The sequence below is a fragment of the Pleurodeles waltl genome, chromosome 10 (genome assembly GCF_031143425.1).
Source record: "Pleurodeles waltl isolate 20211129_DDA chromosome 10, aPleWal1.hap1.20221129, whole genome shotgun sequence".
Lineage (NCBI taxonomy): Eukaryota > Metazoa > Chordata > Amphibia > Caudata > Salamandridae > Pleurodeles > Pleurodeles waltl.
The window spans coordinates 570,373,046-570,397,264 of NC_090449.1; the positions used below are offsets into that span (position 1 = coordinate 570,373,046).

At 42.9% G+C, this 24,219-nt stretch overlaps 1 protein-coding gene across 4 annotated transcripts in view; it reads left to right on the forward strand.

The window, feature by feature from the left end:
* The window catches only part of NKTR (natural killer cell triggering receptor), a 464,854-nt gene extending 441,140 nt beyond the window's left edge, over positions 1-23,714 (forward strand). For all 4 annotated transcript variants that reach the window (XM_069211010.1, XM_069211011.1, XM_069211012.1 and 1 more), the window contains one exon: positions 22,065-23,714. In XM_069211010.1, coding sequence (XP_069067111.1) covers positions 22,065-22,137 — 73 coding nt within the window. In that variant the 3' untranslated portion in view covers positions 22,138-23,714. The remainder of the gene's footprint in view (positions 1-22,064) is intronic.
* Positions 23,715-24,219: the final 505 nt, after the last annotated feature.

Genomic DNA, 24,219 nt, shown 5'->3' on the forward strand with positions numbered 1-24,219 from the left:
GTTATCAGATATTGATCAGCTTTCATTACTGTCTTATGTTTTAATACTGGATTGTTATTTAAATTTCAGCATGTATCTTCACAGGAATACCTTATTTATATTAGAGATAATTACATACTGTTATTTATGTATATATATATACGTGTGTATAGATAGAGGTGTATATATGTATATCTATATATAGATGTTTATGTAGAAACATATGTCAGTACACTCATATACTTCATCACGTTATACAGGATGATAAGATTTTGTGGTCTAAGATAACCTGTTTCTTAAAAGGGGTTGTCATTTTACAATGTGCATACTTATTGCTTTCTACTCTGATTCAAGCATGTGAATCTATGAAAGTTCCAATACTGGAGTAAGAAAATAAGTTACTTACCTGTAACTGTAGTTCTCCAGTATTGGAATCTTTCATAGATTCACATGCGACCCACCCACCTCCCCGGAGAAGCTCACTTCACTTCTCTCTTTCTAGTAGTACATATACTATACTCATTGTAATATACGCACTTGTGCGTGGAAAATCTGAGGTGCTAGAGCTTCTCTCAGGAGGTTCTGAAGGGTGCTGTCGCCTGATTGGTGGAGGATCAAGTTTGGTCCTTTTCACAAAATGACTGATACACTATCAAATTGAAGAGGCCTAGGGCCTTTTTCTCTTCAATATGTTTTAACATTACTTATTAAAATTTATACCGGGACTCCCATCTCGACGACGGGGAATGATTCAAGCATGTGAATCTATGAAAGATTCCAATACTGGAGAACTACAGTTACAGGTAAGTAACTTATTTTCATACATTGCATGGGCATCTTTTATTTACTATCTACTTATACATATATACACTCTACTTCACCCGCCTGTGGGAAAACAATCTAACAAAGGATTGGATGCCCTGGCGCAGTATTGGAAGAGGAGGAGTCACTCAAAAATATTCTTCAAAGGAAAACAACTTGTAACACTTTGAGCCCTACAGTAGATGGCGGACTTACGCAAAGCACAATAATCTACAGCAGTACATGCCACGCACAGATGTCCATTTTCCTTCTGGAGTCATCCCTAGCACATACAGCACCAGTAGGGAGCAGAATCAAGGACTACCAAGAGTACAGCTCCATCTCAAAATACAAATTGTTATAAAACATTTTAAATTTGGGAACTGAATAGAATTCATAAAAAAGTTACTATAAATCCCTTGAAAGTGAAAAAGATACTAATAAAGACAGAAGTATTGGATTAGGAGCTAATGGATCTATGCATGAAAAATGCACTAGAAGAGGGAGGTTCCCGCAGAGGGACCTTTTTGAGTTTCAGGTGTGTATTTCCCAATTCCCAAACAGGATATTGAGAATTTTAATAGACATAATATTGTTTACCACAATTGGTAAAGAATGAATGCCTGCCCCCCTAGACCTGAATATTACATACTTGCATATAACAGTGCATCCTTCTCTCTCATCTGAAGTATGTCAGGTTTGTGATAAATGGTTCTCATTACCGATTGAAGGTTCTATCTTTTGGTATGAAATCTGTGCAAAGAGTCTTTACAAAGACACTGACAGTGGTGGCAAGATGTCACTGGAGTGAAGGTGTTTTCACCTTTAAATGCTTACGTGGACAACTGGTTGATCAGGTGAGTTCTTTCTAACAAAATCTTTATATGTTAGTAAATCTTTTGTATTAATTGGACTTCACAACAAACATAAAGAAATCATCACCAAGTCCTCAGACACAGAATCATTTTCTGGTACAAAAATATATTCTAAATTCATATTAGCACATCTCATTCACCGGAGAGTGGTGGCACTACAGGGAGTGCAGAATTATTAGGCAAATTAGTATTTTGACCACATCATCCTCTTCATGCATGTTGTCTTACTCCAAGCTGTATAGGCTCGAAAGCCTACTACCAATTAAGCATATTAGGTGATGTGCATCTCTGTAATGAGAAGGGGTGTGGTCTAATGACATCAACACCCTATATCAGGTGTGCATAGTTATTAGGCAACTTCCTTTCCTTTGGCAAAATGGGTCAAAAGAAGGACTTGACAGGCTCAGAAAAGTCAAAAATAGAGAGATATCTTGCAGAGGGATGCAGCACTCTTAAAATTGCAAAGCTTCTGAAGCTTGATCATCGAACAATCAAGCGTTTCATTCAAAATAGTCAACAGGGTCGCAAGAAGCGTGTGGAAAAACCAAGGCGCAAAATAACTGCCCATGTACTGAGAAAAGTCAAGCGTGCAGCTGCCACGATGCCACTTGCCACCAGTTTGGCCATATTTCAGAGCTGCAACATCACTGGAGTGCCCAAAAGCACAAGGTGTGCAATACTCAGAGACATGGCCAAGGTAAGAAAGGCTGAAAGACGACCACCACTGAACAAGACACACAAGCTGAAACGTCAAGACTGGGCCAAGAAATATCTCAAGACTGATTTTTCTAAGGTTTTATGGACTGATGAAATGAGAGTGAGTCTTGATGGGCCAGATGGATGGGCCCGTGGCTGGATTGGTAAAGGGCAGAGAGCTCCAGTCCGACTCAGACGCCAGCAAGGTGGAGGTGGAGTACTGGTTTGGGGTGGTATCATCAAAGATGAGCTTGTGGGGCCTTTTCGGGTTGAGGATGGAGTCAAGCTCAACTACCAGTCCTACTGCCAGTTCCTGGAAGACACCTTCTTCAAGCAGTGGTACAGGAAGAAGTCTGCATCCTTCAAGAAAAACATGATTTTCATGCAGGACAATGCTCCATCACACGCGTCCAAGTACTCCACAGCGTGGCTGGCAAGAAAGGGTATAAAAGAAGGAAATCTAATGACATGGCCTCCTTGTTCACCTGATCTGAACCCCATTGAGAACCTGTGGTCCATCATCAAATGTGAGATTTACAAGGAGGGAAAACAGTACACCTCTCTGAACAGTGTCTGGGAGGCTGTGGTTGCTGCTGCACGCAATGTTGATGGTGAACAGATCAAAACACTGACAGAATCCATGGATGGCAGGCTTTTGAATGTCCTTGCAAAGAAAGGTGGCTATATTGGTCACTGATTTGTTTTTGTTTTGTTTTTGAATGTCAGAAATGTATATTTGTGAATGTTGAGATGTTATATTGGTTTCACTGGTAATAATAAATAATTGAAATGGGTATATATTTGTTTTTTGTTAAGTTGCCTAATAATTATGCACAGTAATAGTCACCTGCACACACAGATATCCCCCTAACATAGCTAAAACTAAAAACAAACTAAAAACTACTTCCAAAAATATTCAGCTTTGATATTTATGAGTTTTTTGGGTTCATTGAGAACATGGTTGTTGTTCAATAATAAAATTAATCCTCAAAAATACAACTTGCCTAATAATTCTGCACTCCCTGTAGAAGAACAAACCAGACATATCAGTCTCTAGCATTGAAAACAGTAAAGACTTTATCATGAATGGTGATTGCAGACTGTACTCATTTGATACCAAATGTGAGACTTCACATGAAACTAATTCATGAGTAGTTCAGCAATCTCAAGTGAAAGGTAATTGGGAGGATCTAGTGATTGGAACAAACAAAGTACAGCACAAGTTACATTGTTAAAACTAAACAAAAATGTTAAAGGGAAACTTTAATCCACACCTAGAAACCATTTTTACATCCTATGTCAGAGGAGCGGTAGGGGGTATACCATCACAAGGCGAAAATCAAAGAGCAGTGATCAGTGCAGGATGCACGAGCAAAAACATCATAGAGTTTAAGACAAAAGCTTTAAAAGCTTTCAAAGTCATAAAAAAAAACAAATAGACCCAATATTAACAGACAGAACAGTACCAGTGCTCCACATCAACATACCTAGCAGGGCAGTGTCTCATCCTTTGTCAAGATTTGATTTAGAGATTTGGCATTTGGCAAATGAAAGAATGATGTTTCTAATGGGTAATCATGCCAAGGCTGGAAAACAAGCCAATTTCGTAAGTAGACAGGTAGGGCTTCTAATGAGTGAGAATTTTGTTAACAACTAAAGGGTTGTAGAGGATATACTTGCTACAAAAGAAGTACACAATATCAAAACATTCCTCCAGGGCACTTCCCTGCAGAGTTAAAAGAAAAGGCTCTTTTGATTAATTGATTCAAGATGTTTGCTTATGATTTTCCACTTGCAGCCCTGGACCGGTTGCAATGAACACATTCAAAATAACCAGCATGAAATCCCTTTTCTATAGCATCCAAGTGGACTTGGCAGATATAGTTCGCACAAGAAACACAATTGTCCCTTGTAAAGAGGGTGCCAGTAGTGATAGACTTACAAAGTAGGGAAATGGGGAGGGTAATCATTCAGACTCTCTGATTCTACATTTGGCAGCAAGATTTCAAAAACTCTTAGAATTTGAACACTTGAATCTACCACAGAAGTGTGATCATTAGATTAGATAGTAGCCTTGGACGCAAAAATATTCAGCATCAAAATGGTGTACGTATCTAAATTAGTATATTTTGTTTTTCTATACCAAAAATAACAGGAATCTTGTTTCAAATACTAAGAATCTTATTGGGATAAAAGATTATATCCTCCACGTTCAAAACCAGCTCCTCCCTGGAACGTTAAATATAGTTATAGTAGACCACCCTCAGAAACTGTATTTTATGCACTGGTTCAAACATTCAAAACTGCCTTTCTAATTTCTGTTACTTTTTTAAGATGGGTAAGTTAATTACAAGCAGGGTTTGTAGAAGAAAATGACTTGCACATTTACAAAGATAAGCAAGGTATGAGTAAACATCCTAAATGCGTTCCTAAAGTGGTTTCTCAGCTCAACATGAATTAATCTATTAATCTTCCCACTTCCTTTCAATCACCCAAAACTGCTTTCATTCTTTTTAAATGCAAGAACATAGATCATGTACTTCTTGGAAAAAAAACAGGGATATTAGGAAAACGAATCAGTTTTTAATAGTATATTCCGTGCAAAACAAGTATGCTTATTATGAAAGGAAGAATTGCCAGGTGTATTGTTAGAGCAATAGAGGTGGTCTTCACATTGGACAGTAAAACATTAGAAACAGGTCGAAAGCACATTCCACAAGAAATGAAAGAACATTAGCCTTTTTATCTAGGGTATCTTTAAAGGGCATCTTTGTGGTGGCCACATGGTCACCCACATATACTTTCACAAAATATTACTGTATAGATATCGAGTCACAAAAATTAGTGTTGTTCTGATGGATACTTGTACCGGCAGATGCCTCACCTATAGACTAATCCCAGGTGTCAGACTAGATGTGGAAACTTCAAAGCTCTCCCATCAGCAGTGGGGGGGAGCTTGCTTCATCAGCAGTATGGTTGCTGGCTTAGATTCGATGCTGGAAGTAGTCATATGAAGTCACCAAAGCCATTTAGTGACAACTCGGATTAATGATGTATGATCCCTTTTTCCTCGCCTTCGACATGGCTCAGAAGCTGTTTTCTCCTGAGAGTTGTGAGTTTGCCACACACAACTATCAATGTACAGTGTTTCTGTCTCCTCTGAAGCATTCAGGCTTCAAGCCATGTAGGGACTGTGAGGGACAGGTGCCTGCCATGGAGCCTGACACCCATCTGTCTGTGGTGTGTCAGATCTGACCATCATTCCTTCACTTGCGCCTCCTGTCAGAAGTATGCACCTGAGACCACCAAGGAGAACAAAACCAAGCTCTTCAGGGCCAGGGCATGTGTTGGTAGGCAGAGTCATCAAGATCTCCATTCTCACAAAGAAGCATAAGCAGCATGGATGAGGTAAGTAAACCAGGCAACACCATGCTCCCATATGATCTTCTTCTTCAGAGTTAGAGCAAGTTAGCTCAAGATGCAGTGCAGCCTTCTTACCCTGCTCTTTCTGGCATCAAGCTTTCTCCACAGCCAGACCCAGCACTTAAGTCAGCTCTACCTGTGCCTCCAGCTCCAGCAGCTCCAACTCAGTCTTTAGAGGGTACACCAACTCTGCACCCTTCTTTTCTGGATTTCCCGTGCCCGGTATGGCCCCTGCAGCGTTCCGCAATGCTGTGTTAGAAATCTTTAAGGTATCACATGCAGTTGCTGTATCCTTGGGACCTGCAGTGCTGCTCACCCTTCCCATGTTCATGCCAGAGGTGCAATAAGGCACCTGGGTCGACCTCTCCAGGACCGACTTCAGCCTTCTCTCCAGTGCACAACTACATAGTTCGATCATAGACACCATGGCCGGCCACACCACCTCCACCGGTGCCATGCCCAAAGTCACGAGAACTGTCCTCCAAGTTTGGAACCCTCTTCTATCAAGAGGTCCAGTGTAGGAAGTTGGCTATGTATGTACTATTTCAAAGTAAGGAATAGTATGCACAAAGTCCAAGGGTTCCCCTTAGAGGTAAGATAGTGGCAAAAAGAGATAATTCTAATGCTCTATTTTGTGGTAGTGTGGTCGAGCAGTAGGCTTATCAGAGGGTAGTGTTAAGCATTTGTTGTACACACACAGGCAATAAATGAGGAGCACACACTCAGAGACGATTCAAGGCCAGTAGGTTTTTGTATAGAAAAATATATTTGCTTAGTTTATTTTAAGAACCACAGGTTCAAGATTTACAAGTAATACTTCAAATGAAAGGTATTTCATGTAGGAACTTTAGGAACTTTGAATTAGCAAAATAGCATATACAGTTGTCATATAAATGACATAGCTATTTTAAAACTAGACAGTGCAATTTTCAACAGTTCCTGGGGGAGGTAAGTGTTTGTTAGTTTTTGCAGGTAAGTAAACCACCTACGGGGTTCAAGTTTGGGTCCAACGTAGCCCACCGTTGGGGGTTCAGAGCAACCCCAAAGTTACCACACCAGCAGCTCAGGGCCGGTCAGGTGCAGAGGTCAAAGTGGTGCCCAAAACACATAGGCTTCAATGGAGAAGGGGGTGCCCCGGTTCCAGTCTGCCAGCAGGTAAGTACCCGCGTCTTCGGAGGGCAGACCAGGGGGGTTTTGTAGGGCACCGGGGGGGACACAAGTCAGCACAGAAAGTACACCCTCAGCGGCAAGGGGGCAGCCTGGTGCAGTGTGCAAACAAGCGTCGGGTTCGCAATAGAAATCAATGGGAGACCAAGGGGTCTCTTCGGCGATGCAGGCAGGCAAGGGGGGGGCTCCTCGCGGTAGCCACCACCTGGGCAAGGGAGAGGGCCACCTGGGGGTCGCTCCTGCACTGGAGGTCGGATCCTTCAGGTCCTGGGGGCTGCGGATTCAGTCTTTACCAGGTGTCGGGTCTTTGAAGCAGGCAGTCGCGGTCAGGGGGAGCCTCGGGATTCCCTCTGCAGGCGTCGCTGTGGGGGCTCAGGGGGGGTCAACTCTGGCTACCCACGGTCTTGTAGTCGCCGGGGAGTCCTCCCTGTGGTGTTTGTTCTCCACAAGTCGAGCCGGGGGCGTCGGGTGCAGAGTGCAAAGTCTCACAGTTCTGGCGGGAAACGGGTGTTGTTTCAAAGTTGCAGTCTTTGGGGAACAGAGCCGCTGTCCTCAGGAGTTCTTGGTCTTTCTAGATGCAGGGTAGTCCTCTGAGGCTTCAGAGGTTGCTGGACCCTGGGAACGTGTCGCTGGAGCAGTGTCTTCAGAAGTGGGGAGACAGGCCGGTGGAGCTGGGGCCAAAGCAGTTGGTGTCTCCGTCTTCTCTGCAGGTTTTTCAGTTCAGCAGTCCTCTTCTTAGGTTGCAGGAATCTAAGTTCCTAGGTTCTGAGGAGCCCCTAAATACTGAATTTAGGGGTGTGTTTAGGTCTGGGGGTTAGTAGCCAATGGCTACTAGCCCTGAGGGTGGCTACACCCTCTTTGTGCCTCCTCCCTGAGGGGAGGGGGGCACATTCCTATCCCTATTGGGGGAATCCTCCATCTGCAAGAAGGAGGATTTCTAAAAGTCAGAGTCACCTCAGCTCAGGACACCTTAGGGGCTGTCCTGACTGGCCAGTGACTCCTCCTTGTTTTTCTCATTATCTCCTCCGGCCTTGCTGCCAAAAGTGGGGCCGTGGCCAGAGGGGGGCGGGCAACTCCACTAGCTGGAGTGCCCTGGGGTGCTGTAACAAAGGGGGTGAGCCTTTGAGGCTCACTGCCAGGTGTTACAGTTCCTGCAGGGGGAGGTGAGAAGCACCTCCACCCAGTACAGGCTTTGTTACTAGCCACAGAGTGACAAAGGCATTCTCACCATGTGGCCAGCAACATGTCTGGTGTGTGGCAGGCTGCTAAAACTAGTCAGCCTACACGGGTAGTCGGTTAAGGTTTCAGGGGGTACCTCTAAGGTGCCCTCTGGGGTGCATGTTACCATAAAATGTACACTGGCATCAGTGTGCATTTATTGTGCTGAGAAGTTTGATACCAAACTTCACAGTTTTCAGTGTAGCCATTATGGTGCTGTGGAGTTCGTGCATGACAGAATCCCAGACCATATACTCGTATGGCTACCCTGCACTTACAATGTCTAAGGTTTTGCTTAGACACTGTAGGGGCATAGTGCTCATGCACTTATGCCCTCACCTATGGTATAGTGCACCCTGCCTTAGGGCTGTAAGGCCTACTAGAGGGGTGACTTATCTATACTTCATAGGCAGTGTGAGGTTGGCATGGCACCCTCAGGGGAGTGCCATGTCGACTTAGTCGTTTTATCCCCACTAGCACACACAAGCTGGCAAGCAGTGTGTCTGTGCTGAGTGAGGGGTTCCCAGGGTGGCATAAGACATGCTGCAGCCCTTAGAGACCTTCCCTGGCATCAGGGCCCTTGGTACCAGGGGTACCAGTTACAAGGGACTTACCTGGATGCCAGGGTGTGCTAATTGTGGAAACAAAGGTACAGGTTAGGGAAAGAACACTGGTGCTGGGGCCTGGTTAGCAGGCCTCTGCACACTTTCAAATCATAACTTGGCATCAGCAAAGGCAAAAAGTCAGGGGGTAACCATGACAAGGAGGCATTTCCTTACATCCAGTAAGTAAACTCAGAGACTGATCAACAAAGAGGAGTAGAGGCAGCAGATTCACAACCTGTGTGGGCTGCTCCTCCTGCTCAGTATCCTCAGGTCCACGCCGAGCCTATGGGAGGGCAGGTGTCCTAATTCATGCTGGCCTGGAAACTTGTTACTTAGGACCATTGGGTTATTCCAATAGTGGAAACAAGCTACACCCCTTCCTTTAGGCTCCACCATACATCTCACCCCCATCCTCATCTCCAACCCTGGACTACCTTGCAATCCTGCAGCAGGAGGTGGCAGCACTCCTACATAAAGGAGTGGTGCTGAAGAGGGAATGGACCAAGAAGTCTACTTCCATTATATCCGTCTACTCAAGAAGGATGGGGGTCTGCGTCTGATCCTGGACCCTAGGGATTTGAATTTCTTTCTCAAGGAGAAGTTCAGGATATTGACCCTAGCCTAAGTGTTGCTAGTGTTGGCATTTGGAGAATTGATGGAGTCTTTCCACCTGTAGGATGCTTATTTGCACATGCCCATCCCACTATTGCATCAGAAGTATTTGTTTACGCATCTCAAGTTTGCAGAACTCCCCTTTGGATTAACATTGGCTCCTCCAGTCCTCACCAAGGCATGTGATTCCAGTGATTGCGGCTCGCATTGGGAGGTCAGAGGTCTCCATTGTCCTATACTCTGACTACTTACTATGCATAGCCAGGTCACCAGAGGAATTGGTGTGCCATCTCCAGGCAACAGTATCACTGCTGTTTGACCTTGGGTTTTCAAAATACAAACAGTCTGTACAGGACACCACCCTGCTCTGCATCCTTCCTCTACATCAGAGGATTGCCGACATTCAGGAAATGGGCCCATCCTTTCAGCAAGATACAAGAGTTCCAGTTCCAAGGTTCCCGAGATTCCTAGATCTGCTGCCTTCATGCATTCTCCTAGTCACCCACACACAAGGGCCATTCAGGGGTTTCTCCACAGACAGTGGCAACAGTACATGTGTTACCTGTGGGACTCCATTGTGATTTCCTTCAACGGTGCAATGGAAGCAGTTTGGTGAGGAAACAAGGTGAATCACTACCACAGGATGGCCTTCATTTCCCTTCTGACTGTGAGTAGGGGTGTGGCAGGTGCGTCCATCTTAAGTTAGGAAGCTCATCTGGAGATCAAAGCCCTCTAGTCTCCAAAAGAACAGGTTCTTCACATCAGCCTGTTGGATCTGTGGGCAATTTGGCTGACGCTGAAGGCTTTACTCTCCTCCATCCAAGGTTGATCTGTCCAGATCTGGACGGACAACACAATGGGGATGTACTTTGTGTGGAAGCGTTGATACTGTGGTCTTGGGCACACCACCAAGGGATCTTATTAACCACTGATCCCCTAGCATTGTCTCTACATGTCAAAACTGACAGCCTGAACCGGCATTATCTTGCTGATCACAAGTGGCAATTACTACCGATGGTAGTCCAGGACATTTTGGCCCAGTGGGCCACTCCTCATGTAGACTTGTTTGCCTCATCAGACAATGCTCAATTCCAGCGGTTCTGTGCCCTCCAGTATCCATTAAGTTTCAGTTTAAATGACATTTTCTTCTGCCCCACACACACACACACACACACAAACACACACACCCCCCCACCCCCCCCCTCCCACCCCCATCCCCCCTTGAGTCCCTGGTTAGTGAGGAAACTACACCAAGACATTCTCATCACCCAAAATTGGTCAGGGATGGTGTGATATGCAGACCTTCTGGGCTTCCCCCTCTCAAGATGCCATTCAGACCAGATCTCCTTCCTCAGAGGGGATGGTGTGCACCCCAGTCTCTAAATGCCTGGAGACTGGGTAGGGGCAACAGAGTCGCTGTCAGCAGCAATATGAAGTGGTTTACATCATTCTTTCGGAATGTCGCCCTTACACTGGCAGGTGGAGTACCTTTGTCGCGTGGTGCACAGTCAAAACCACAGACCATTGCAGACCAAGTTATCCCAAGTTCTAAAATGTGCACTTTCCCTTGCCCAGAGGGGATGTGCATTTTGTACTGTCAATTTAGCTGCATTGTTGGTGTTCCTGTGTCTGCCAGACCTGCTATAGATTTATTGGATCCTAGCCAGGCTGTCAACTACTGCCTAGACAGCATCAAGGATACACATCTGGATGATCAGGATACTGTTGTGCCAGAAAGGGCGCGGTGTTGCAGTAATAGACTCTCTCAAGGTGGCTCCTCCTCTGCATTAAGAACTTCGATGCATTGTCAAAGATGGAGCCAGGAACCTAAGCCACGCATTCTGTCCTTGCAAGGGGAGCTGTGATGGCAGCCACATAAGCTTCTGTGCACAAATTCGGCAAGTATTACTGCCTGGATTCTGAGGTGAGTAGAGATGGTAGGTTTGCCAGATCCTTTCTGTAGGATTTCCTGGTATAACTATCCATCAACCCTCCTCTTAGATCATTATGACTATGGAATGTATTCCACAGCTCAGGATCCTGCAGGTAAAAGTATCAGTATGAAGAAAAGGTTACCTACCTGCATCAACTATCCTTCTGATAGATACTCTACCTGCAGATTCCTCACTGACCTTCGCATTTGATTGATAGCCATAGGGAAGGATAATAAGTACAAATTATGTATACATTTTGGCACAGCACTACTCTATCAAAGTCAGTTGTCCTCTCTCCTTGAAGGTGGTAAAATAATGGAAGGAAAGTGACAGTGTTGCCCCAGGGTGGGTGTTAAATGGCTTTGGTGACGTCCTTTAATGCCACTTCCTACGTCAATACCATTACGGGAGACGTGAGAGTTTGAAGTTTCTGGATTTAGTCTTGTTCCTGAGATTACTGTGCAGGTGAGGAATCTGCAGGTAGATAAGAGTATCCACCAGAAATTGTGGACTCTTATGCAATTGTCACATTTCATTGAGTCTTCTAGCTTTCACTGTGCATTTAGCTTCAAATAGCCCTCTCCCCGACCTCAGTAGTCAGTGACGTGGACATTTGGATGCCTGGCAGGAGAAAATAAGGCAGCAGCCCATATCTGCTGTTTACCTTCATTTGTGTAGTACACAGTCTCAGGGAGATGACAGTGATTTGGAGTCAAAAAGTGTGGCATCGTCAGCCAATCTAATAACCTTGCATGCAGAAGTACACTGACATTCAAACTCAGAACTGGACTTCCATTTGTTACTGTGAACTGAACAAAGTCTGAAGACAGTGGTACTTCAAGCATGCTGGTGTGATTACAATGGAACAGGCCCATATCTAGTTCAGAGGGCCACCCCTAACTCAACAGGTCTTAGCAGCAGTCCGAGGTGCTAAGGTGAGACATTAAGTGGTGTAGCATCTGTCACATAGCACCCCAGAGTGTTAAGAAAACCCCTGTGGTCTGTATCCTGAAAACATCAGGAGAAAATAATGTTTTTCTGGTATTTGTGGTACTCACTGGGAACCCTAAAATTACAACTGCAGGTACTCTGAGACTGTATCCTTATAAGGATGGTGCACATTGTTCTGTGTTCAGCGCTACATGAAGCATCTACTTTATACTGTAATGTAAGGCGTAACCTTTTGCTTTTCTCTTGAGTGGTAAATCAGAAGATAACCAGACTCTAGAAAGTCCATCAGAACTCAGGTGACCTCTCGAGGCCATTCTCAATTTACTCTGTGTAGAAGTTCAGGTGTTCACTACCCAGTTGAAGGTTTACAGGTGGCTGATCTAGATGAGGTCAGCAGCGTGCATCATTCTTTACTGAATACCAGCATATGCTTACTCTGTTGTGTTGAGACCATGTGAAGTGCAGGTCAAAAAGGTTTCCTTAGTTGGCAATCCATTTGAGCTGGGATGCAGATTCTTGTGGCGTCAGACTAGTGCCCGTCTTAAGCACTTTTTTGCCTTGCTGGGTGCATTTTGGGAGACTCCTGTCCCATCCATTCTGTTGGTTTGGGTGGATTTGTACCAGTATGAACTCCTACATGTTTGTGGAATCTGATTTCAATTCTCCTCCTCAGCCTTCTGCTTACACACCAGTGCGGGAGGTTGTAGAGTAAGAGGAGGCTCTCAAGGTGGTGAGCCACGGTTTGCACCACAAAAAGTAGCAGAAGAGGAATACTGTTTCCACTATCCCTAGCAACAGACTACAGATTGCAGACTTGCTGAAAGCACAAAGAGAACTGGAGGCATGTGTAGGCGTCTGTACCTGCTACAACACACCTCCAGACAGCCATTTGCAGTTGTGCTGGTTACCCCGGTCACTGCTTCACACGGTCAGTCTCCAAATTATACGACCCTTGCTATATGTTCTCTCCAGCCATATGCTGGAAGTTGTAAATGGTGTGGTATGTTTTTCTTCATCAATAATAGTAGTTCTCAATCATGTGTAATCTTAAAAGGGGTACTCCACTGCCGGGAATGCACTTTTCTCCCGTGGAGGAGATTTCCCTTCCACCATACTTGAATCCAAATTTCCACCAAATTTAATGTTCTCACATTTGTTGATGACATGCTCTATTTCGCCCACCATCAAAGCCGCCTCGTTTCTGGTGGTCATCAAAGAAGTTGTGGAGGAAGTGACCTTTTAGCAACCAGAGAGCCCGCCTCAACTTTGAATCAGGGCAGGGTAATTATTATCCTTCCTTTCGTCATTAAAAGGAGAACTGGGTGCTTTCCAGCAATGTATTTTGCCCTGGTTCTTTCCTTTCAGAAAGTGAAAATGCTGACAGTGATTCTGTTGCTGCCTTCTCAACTAGACAACTTCCAGAGTCTAGGCCTAACTGCTTAGATATAAATTTGACGGAAAAGTTTCAATCTGGGTTTTCTACTGATAGCCAAAACTGACCGCTCACTCCATCTTGGATTATGTAATGCTTTTACGCCATTCCGGGCACTGTGTATTGATCTCTATCAAGTTAAAATTCCTGGACTATAGCACCACGTTAGATGGTTTCTCAAACTACTGGGATTTCCTGTATCCGGCATAGGGGTTGCCCTCAACCACCCCGGCCCCTTTGCCTAAAGAAACAAGACCCTTGCAGCTTCACATGGTAGAGCGCTGTGGCCAGATTCTATTCAGCTTCTCCTCTTGACTTCAGAGTGGTAGCCTGACAACTTTGCTGGGCGGGTTTTGCCTTCTCTGTACTTCATGACTGTAGGTCATCATAAACATGATTTATTGATTTATTAGTCATCATAAACGTACAGCTTTTATGTTCACATATTTGCTCATCAGCGCATCACGTTCTTTTTTTTTTTTTTTCTTTTTTTTCCCAAAAAACATGCTGGAGTAAAATGCATTATTTCTCGTTCAAGACTTCCTATTCAGGACCAAAGTGATATTTGTGGACACCAACACTGTTTAATACTAGGATGCAGACGAAACCCATTCTCTTTATCTCTCCTTTAGCGGGCTGTCTCCTCATCCTCCCTGAAATTGCAGGGTTGTGGATGCAAATGGGATTCAGCAAAAGATGATGCCTTCGCTCCATGCCCTTCTGTAGTCGAAAAGTGGATATATTCCACCACAACCAAGGTGGCATACCTCAGAGACATTTGCATAAGTGAAGTTTGCAAGATAGCTATGGGGGGGCCATGTTACAACCATTCTGCAAACACCACTGCAGTGTTGATTCTTCAGAGTGAGGGGACCAGATGCTGTTTTTTGTTTTGTGTGTTCTAGAATCGCCTAGTGGTGGAAACTAATTGAATCACAGTACATTAGAGTAGGATACATTATATTTATGGTGGATCTGTTGCTCCCGCTTCATAAGGTCTCTTAAATTCCCAACACCTACCCACCAACCCCATTGACATCAATCAGAACCATTATATTCAATAAGGTAACTAGTGATGGTTTGCTTCATCACACCTCCAAAGTTTATCACTGTGATATTCATTCTTTCAAATTGAGGAGTCATTTCTCAGGTGTACACAAAAACCTTTTGTGTTCTGTAGAAGTCCACCAAATCGATTTCAATTCCCAATTATGACTGTAGAGCTGTCAAGTCTAATATTACGAGGTTCGATCCACATCAAAGCCGTCTTCACGACATATTCATGTTTGGGCTACTTGGAGTTTTTAGCAGTCCTTTCAACGTGGTTGGCGAGGAATCTAATCATCTTACCCTTCTTAACCTGGCAGTAACAACACAATTATCAATCATTGTGCATTAAATCGACGAAACTATTGACTGTGTCTAAACCGTATTTTTTCTTTTAACATCTTCATTTTCATTAGAGCATGTGCCAGTCAAAAACATAGCCAGATTCGAAGCGTTCCATTTGTATTTGTAGATGGTTTGCTGTTTACTATCTTTCCTCATACCAACATTAAAAAATGTCTGCCATTAGGTATGAAAATAATTTTTCTTATCGAACCGATGAAGGTCTGGATCTGTTTTGTAATCGTGACTGGAATTGCACCATTTCAACTTGCAGTTCAGAACAGGACTTTTGTCAACACTCCCTAACATTTAACTCATTCTAGGCTATAGAGACTACAAAGTGAAATAGCCTGCCATCAGTAAGCACGGGTTTTGCCCATCACTATACACTCGCAACATCAGCTTGCTGTACAAGTACAATCAATAAATCTGCCAGTCTCACTTTGGTGGTTTAGCTCCATTCACCACTTTTGCAATCCAAAAAGCGTGAATCTCAGGCGGCAACCTTAAAGGGCTTGTTTTAGCTAAATCTGAAATCGGAAGGTACTGAGCATGAGTGGATCATTCCTGATGGTGGCACTAAGTTTAGACAAATGTACGCCACTGCTTTATGCAGGCATATTAATATGCTCCTAATTTTTTTTTAAACTGTTGCTAGAGGAGGGGAGCATCTACGGTAGACATATAATTTTGGCTGGCAAAGTGCTAAAGTCACAGTGCAAGAGAGCCATTGCTTAGCATTTTTATTTAGGATTTTTTTTTTTTTTTTTTGTAATCCTGAGTCTGACGAGACAATTTAAATCGGCAGTAACGTCTTTAAATACGTACCACTTTGGTCTCCTTGTGCACCCACCATACAGGATATGTTTTTTCAACATATTAATGCTGCGTACTAGTGCAAACTTTCAGCACCAATATTTCATTGTATCTCTGAAAATGTGGAGCTATTTTCATTTTTTGACAAATATTTTGTTCCTTTTCTCAAATGGGGAAAAATCATCCCTAAACGCTAAAAAAATTAAATGTGCTGAATTTCTGGATTCTGGCAATACTAAATATCTGCATTTTCCAGGGGAATCTGCACAATCAATTATGTAGCATTATTGCAGGTCACTAAATCACTATGGTACACTGTTCGTTTGATGACATATCAAACTTGTGACCTAATAGAAACAATAAACAAGTATGTATTTCTAATTCTGTGCAATCTGAGTACTTTATTGGTGTAAAACAGCCCACCCATGCCCTTACTGGCTGGCCGGCAGTACACTGAACAACATGTTTGTCAGTTTTTTAGCAGCTTTTCCGACATGTTGTAATGTATTTGTGGGCTTTAACTATGGCCAGCTCATGCCTATCATTTTAATTCAATCCTGGGCTTGCCTTGCAAAAATCCCTTGATGTCATTGGTAAATGCTCAACGTTTGGCCCGTCTTGAGCCTGTTTCGTTACGCCTTGCAGACTGACCCTCTTACAAGGATAATTGCACTATTGCTGAAATACATTAGTGTGGGCAACCTTTTTTTTTTTTTTGTCTCGCCACTTTGCGCTCCTGGCCCTTAAAGTTTGATACAGCACGAACTTGATCGGCGGTATTGGAGTGCTTTTCTCTTCCCAGACTAGTGTTTTGGGTTTTTTTTAGCATTTGCTTGCGAACTACTATACAAACACATTTGAACAACCACAGTGTTTTATTTTTTTATTTTCGTTTTTGACTTTTTGCTGCTCATTTTTATTTTATTAGTGGCTTTGTGTGATGCTGCGCTTTATCTTTAAATATGGCGGCCACGCCTTTCTTTTTTTCTGCATGGCGCGGGTCGCCCACCTCCATTTCAATCAAGCTATGCCCATTTCACAAGCAACATGCTTTATCTACTTGTTTTTGGTTTAATGAGAGCTAGTTTTCCAGCAAAATATTGGCCCCTACCTTAAAAGCTCCCGCGGCGCCTGCTTCATGCTGTCCATGCTGGTTGCTAGTAGGTGTTCCCCGTCATTTGTTACTCTGTAACTTGTTCTGTAGACTTCACTTTTTTCATATTTGTGCTTCCATGGGTCCCAGATATACACCAAACATTAGACGCCGGCTGCCTTGCACTTTACTGTTCTCAGAGACCGTGTTTATACTTATTTTTCAGTTTTTGTTTACCTTTGACCCCTCAGAAAGTGAAAGCAGGACAACCGTTGTGTGTGCAGGTACGTTTGTAAAACTGTTTCATATTAACTAGGGTTGTGCTTGTTGAGCCACTGAACAGAAAAAAAAAAATCCTCTCAAATGTTCAGAACACGGGCAATTCAAATGTACAAGTCAAATGTACATGCAGCGAAGTTCAGTGAAGATTCCTTGCATGTTTGTTGGTCATTGTACTAATTGAACTGGATTTTACCACTCGGTGTCTGGGTCAGGATTTCGCAGAGTCCAACTCTAGCATTAATTGCATCAAGAGTCTTTTATTCAGTGTCTTTAAGACGTTGTGGTGTATGGTTTCAAGTACATTTTGTTTGTACTGGATCTTCGCATTGATTTCTTTAGCATCTAGCTTTTTCCCCCCTTATGTAACATCATTAGTGTTATGTTGCTATTAGTCTGTGCTGTTGGTATGTTTTGATTATAAAAACAACAGCATGTTCAATTTTTGTGATGCCATTACTCTGATCATTGGGTGGTGAAAGTGGTATTCTTTTGGGATTAGCATGGCGTATTTAAATTAGGCAACATTTTAATTTTTGCTGCAAAAAGAGGAAGAAGGTAAATGGAAGTGCTTTAGTTATATGCAGGGCCACTGCAATTATGTGGCAGGAAACCACTGAATTATGAGGCATTTATAAATTTACAATGCCAATCGCTTTAACTCAAGTAAATGTGAGACCTATTGCATTTCAAATGCTTGTTTCCTATCAGTTTCCCTCACACTTGGACATAACCCTGAAAGGCTTGACCCCAGATTTCTCTTGTTCTGATTCTAAGTGTGGTGTACCGGAAATGTACAGGTTTTCTATTTGGTTAGTATACCCACGTGAGTGTGGTGCATTGGTGTAATTTTAAACCTCCTGAAGCAAAATGGCAAGTAACAACACTTTTTTTGGTCGCAGGTATCATCCCTGGGCTCTATGGAATCCTACCAGTACCATATATTTCGAACGTCATAAGGTCACTGGATGCCATATTTCAATAGCAAAAGAAATTAGGTTGATTTTGGTCATCGTCCATCTCGGGGAAAATAACCAACCCTTGTAAACCACAGTTAGATTGTTGGCTATGGGTATCATGGTCTATTAATGAAACTTCATCCACTGTTCATTTGTGCAGCACAATTCTGTGCCCCAGCTAGGAGAAACACCCTGTTTGAATTTTTCTTAGACTAAAATAAAATGTAAACATGTCTGGCTACTGGGGCACAGGCAATATAATATAGTAAATAAAGTTTGTTATACTATTTTTTTATATGTATAATTGATTTCACTAACATTTAGCCCGTAATTTATCTGCACACCTTCGGTCACTGGGTCTATACCTAGACCCTGTTGCCTTCGTCCCTGATCCCAGGATGCCAATCATGCTGTAAAAAGGAGGGGCAGGTATGACTCCATCCTATCCACGCTCCACCGATCCCAGGGAGTACAATATTTATATGTTCAATGGCATGTGTAGCTGCAGATACACACGCTTTGCATAAATGCGCCATCTAGTGTTGAGCTCAGAGTGTTACAAGTTGTTTTTCTTCGAAGAAGCTTTTTCATCAAGTGACTCCTCCTCTCGGTGATAGTGCACATGGGCATTGAGTCCTCTGTTATATTGTTTTCTCTTCCGCTGTCAGGTTTGGATGGGTTTCCTCTCGCTCCGGTAGATCTCGGTTCAGTACTATCTGAACTTCTCTCTTCTTTCTCTAAACGTTGGCATTGTTTCGATCACGTTTTCTCACTTACATTCGATCCGATTGCATCGTCTGGGTTGATTAAACGCCCTTTCGGGAGACCTCACCCTTCTCCAGCTGGCTTCGACTCGTGGTTGTCAAATTATGTCAGGCCGATGGATCGGACTCCATTTAGCTTTTATCCTCGGTGTCACACCAAGTTCCCATACACGACCAACACTCAGTGTGAAACCTCTGCCTTTCTCCCGATCACTAGGAGGAAAGCTGTGAAGCGTGGCAATCCTTCCGTTCCAAGAAAACTCTGCGGGATCGAAGAGTGCGTTGTTTAGAGATGGCATCCAAGTCATCGGAACAAAGGCCCGATATTTTCAAAGAGGAACAAGCTCTGACTGCAGTTTCCATCGCAGATTCTGGTTCTGACCGAGACTCTGATGGGGACAGCCAATCAATTCTAGTGGCGCAGTACATGAGTCCGTCAGCCTCTTCCTGTCACAAAAAGCCATCTAAAAAGACATCAGCACTGGTCTTGGGTCCACCACTGCTTGCTGGTTATGGTCGGACCCGAAAAATACCTTCCGATGACCAACCCTTGGGTTTGGCACCGAAAAAGACCAAAGTGCATTCACCATGGACCGAACAGCGTTCCACACCTGTTTCGGGATTGAGTTGAAGAGGAGACTTACACCACTGAGCCGAAACACCCATCTTTTACCTCAGAGCCAAAACACCTATCATCCATTTCGGAGCAGCAAAAACTACCATCTATTCGGAGCCGACAATCTCGGCCCTATGGAAACATTCGGTCTCCTAATTTTCAGAGCCAGTACCTGTGGGAGGGAAATATGCCCCAACTACAGGAGTCTTCAGAAATAAGGCCCATACTTGAAGTGATGGACTCTAAGCAGCAAAAAATCCAAATCCATAAAGATACTGTAAGAATTATTGCTTCTCCTCCTTCTACATCTAAAAGGAAATTAACTTTCCAAGAGATTTTAGAAGCTGAATCTCCACCTGAAAATATTTTCAAGCACAAGGAGAAACCAAAGGCAGTACATTAGCCATCACTACCACATTCTCCTTTGCTTCCTGCTTCTCCGCCACCTCCACCTACACATTTTTCTCCACTGTCCCCTGTTTCTTCACATGGGGATGTGTTGGGTGACACTCCTTACAGTGTAGACCCATGGGATTTATATGACCTGACCCTATTCCACCCAGTGATCCTGAGTTATACCACACCAGTCCATCTCCACCTGAAGACACCACTGCCTATAATCAGGTCATTGCTAGGGCAGCAGCATATCACAATGTGCAGTTGCATTCAGATCCCATAGTGGATGATTTTTCAATTAACACACTATCCTTTACGCACAAGGAGTATCAATGCCTACCAAAGCTCCCAGGCATGCTTAAACATGCTGATGACATTTTTAAGGAGCCAGTGAAGGCTAGGGTTATAATACTAAGGATGGACAAAAAATACAAAGCTGCACCTTCAGATCTACTCCTTATCTCTCAACAATTGCCACCAGACTCTATTGTGCAGCAATGAAAATGTCAATAGTCAGTCCATCAGGGATGCTCCTCTCCCAGATAAAGAATGCCGCAAGTTTGATGCAGCAGGGAAAAGAGTGGCACTTCAAGCTGCTAATCACTGAAGAATTGCCAGCTCTCAGGTTCTTTTAGCCAGATATGATAGAGCTCCTTGGGATAAGATGGAGAAGTTCTTACAATACCTTCCACTAGAACACCAAAAAAGGGCACAGCAGATAGTTACAGAGGGACAGGCTATCTCCAGCAACCAAATTAGATCTGCCCTTAATGCTGCAGACACCACAGCAAGGGGTGTATTAACACCAGTGTAGTTATCAGAAGGCATGCATGGTTGCGAACTTTAGGGTTCAAACCTGAGATGCAACATGTAGTACTCAATATGCCTTTTGACAATCAGCACTTACTTGGCCCAGAGGTGGATACCATCATAGATACATTTAAGGAAGACTCCGAGACAGCTAAGGCTATGGGTGCCCTTTATACAACACCTGCTCAGGGTACTTTTTGTAAGGCACAGTTCAGAGGTGAGCCCTCTACATCCCAACAAAAGCAGGGACAGCAGGGTCTTTCAGAGGATCCTACAAGGGAAACAACTTTAGAGGTAGAGGTAAATCCACCACCAGAAGCAGTGCCTCCACCTCAACTAGACTGGAAAATTTCTGCCAACAATGGCACACTACTTCAAATCAATGGGTGCTGTCAATTATCCAAAATGACTATTGCCTAGAACTAATCTCTACTCCACCAAACATCCCCCCTCGCTCACAGAAGCTTCCTCTAGAATACCTCAATTTGTTAAAACCAGAAGTACAATCACTTCTACTCACGGTGCACTAGAGATGGTACCTATACCTCAACAAGGGACAGGAGTATACTCTCTATACTTCTTATGCCAAAAAACGTTAGTACTCTCAGCCCAATCCTAGATCTCAGACTCCTCAATCAGTACATTCTGTATTTCATGCTACTCCAACTCCTACAGGCTAGCTGCCGCTTACTGTAGGAGGGGACTGCTTTTCAGTCTCGGTAAAGCATGTGTATCTGCAGCTAAACATGGCATCAAACTGAAAATGTCACTTACCCAGTAGACATCTGTTTGTGGCATGTAGTGCTGCAGATTCACTTGCGCCCTCCCTCCTCCCCAATGGCCTGTAGCCGTTGTAATACTTTCTTTATGTAAATATGTATATACATTGCATGGACATCATCTTTTCTTAAACACCCACACACACACACACCCACTCCTCCTCCTTCCCCCAACTCGCCCCTCCCCCACTCCTCCTCCTCCTGGAAAGCAATCTAGCAAAGGACTCAATGCCCATGCACACTATCACCAAGAGGAGGAGTCACCCGATCTCGTGACTCGAAAAAGCTTCTTCAAAGAAAAACAACTTGTAACACTCCAGGCCCAATACTAGATCGCAGACTTATACAAAACATGTGAACCTGCAGCACTACATGCCATGAACACATGTCTACTGGTTAAGTGATATTTTTATTTTTGTTTGCGTAGCAGTTAAACTATTTTATGTATTTTTTGTTCACCTTTCATGTAGACATCGAAGATCTTATGCCTCAAGCAGAAGTGACCGCAGTTACTCGTTCAGCGACAGCACCACAGATGGCTGAGACGTCACCGTGGATATTAATTGTATTTAATTGGTGAGGGCCAAGAACGCATTTAGTGCTGTAGTTTGTTGCTCTCCAACTTACAACCTACACTGCGAGGATTCTGCAGCTAACTGCAAGGAGACAAGTCCCTATTCGATGTGACAGGAAGATAACCTGTTAGTTTACTTCTAGCAGACCAGTGCCAGCTTACAAAAATACCTAGAATAGGTTGTTTCTAACCAGATGCTCGGTAAGAAAATTCTGAAAGCTGATTTTCATTTTTCACTTTCCAAGCCAAAAATGTATTCCTGAATAATTATTCTTTTATAGCTTTCCCTAAAAAGAGCTTCCTTTACATATTTATTTTCATATAAATATATATGTATTTGTTAATAAAATACCATTTGTACAGCAGAGGTTTTGCTGGATATTTATTGGCAGAATATTTCGTTATTTGTGCCTTGAAACAAAAGCTGTTTCTGGAAACACCCTCAGTAATTCATTCTCTGGATTGGTGACGTCACACTCGCCGGTAAACTGATTAGACCCGAGAACTGCTCCATTTATCAGAGTTGAATACAAGGTAACTTCATACCTTTGCTTCGTTGGACCACAGTTTTGCACAACTTTCAATATATAAAAGCTCTGCCTTGGACAAAGGAACTCGCTCAACGGTTACTTAAAAAAAAAAAACTCTTAAATGATCCGGGGTTCATTTAAATACAGTGTGTTTGCTGCCTTTTTGAGGTGTACTTGTACAGTATTTCATTTTAATGCTACTACACACAGTGACCTTTGTACGGCAACAGAACAAGTGCAGTGAAAATACATGCTACGCCATTGCTGTATACTCTACTGACGAATATTTCAGCCGTAATTCAAACTGTAACAACGGTTGACTTGTATCTATGTTTCATATTGGTTAGATGTTTTCTATTTTAAACACCTATTCAGGTGTTGTGTATAAATTGTAAATATATTGTGTAAACATGATTTCTGTGACTTTGAGATTTCAACGCAATTTACTCAGACTTCAAAAGGCTTGGAAAATGCAGATGTTGTGAATAGGAAGGATAGCAATACACGTTGGCTTTCTCTCCAGGAAAACATAAAACGTTTCCACTGCCTTCTACGATTTTTATGTGGTCTTCCTATAATCGGCGAGAAGTGGGGTGGAGGAGGTTTGTACTAATGTGAATCACATTTATTAAAGAAATGGATTTGTCATTTTATTTCAGGATGGCTGCAAGTAAATTCACCTCTGTTAAATATCATTTGATGCTTCTGCAAGCGAATGTATTCCTGGCCTGCTCGTAATGGTTTGTTTATAATATTGTGCAGCACCTTTTCTATTTTTATCTAGGATCAGCTTGAGTTCTGAAATTGAAACAGTAGATACTGACTGCTGTACATATCTGCACGCATTTATTTGTATACCTTATGGTGGTAAGGAGTTTTCACCGATTTGTAAAGGGAACTTTTACTGGTTAAAAACCATTGTCTGAATTGTACACGGATCTGTTGGACTACTTTATTTTCCCCTTGCTTTGAAAATGAGTAAATATGTTTACAATAAAAATCAGTTTAAAGATGAACCGATGCCTGGTTTATGCGTCGTGATATCACTAAGGCTTTATTGATTTATTTTTTTTAACTTGATTTCAGGTTCCATAAGTTGTATGGAAGAGCAAGCTTTTTTTGATAAGCTCAATGTATATTATTTTCCAAAATCCAACCTGTTGCTGATACAGCCTCCTCTTTCAATTGGATGTATTTACATTTTCCTTTTACAACGTCTTGTTAACAATATAATTAAATGTTATGATTGCACATTATGCAATGCCTTACATACAAGGAAACTTAAAAAAAGTGAGGTGTCACAACATTGCAAAACCCTTTTTGAGGGTGCAGTTTTTTGTTGTTGTGGCAAGCATTTTTTTCAATGTGCAATAATAAAATCGTGATGTATCATAATTTCTTATGTAGAGCATTTCAAACGTTACTGGACACGCAAGTACTTTTATAAAAGACCTCTCCAGTAAAAGTAATTGAACTGGTATGTTTTTGGCTTTCCTCTAAACAGAACAAGTCCATGCAGAC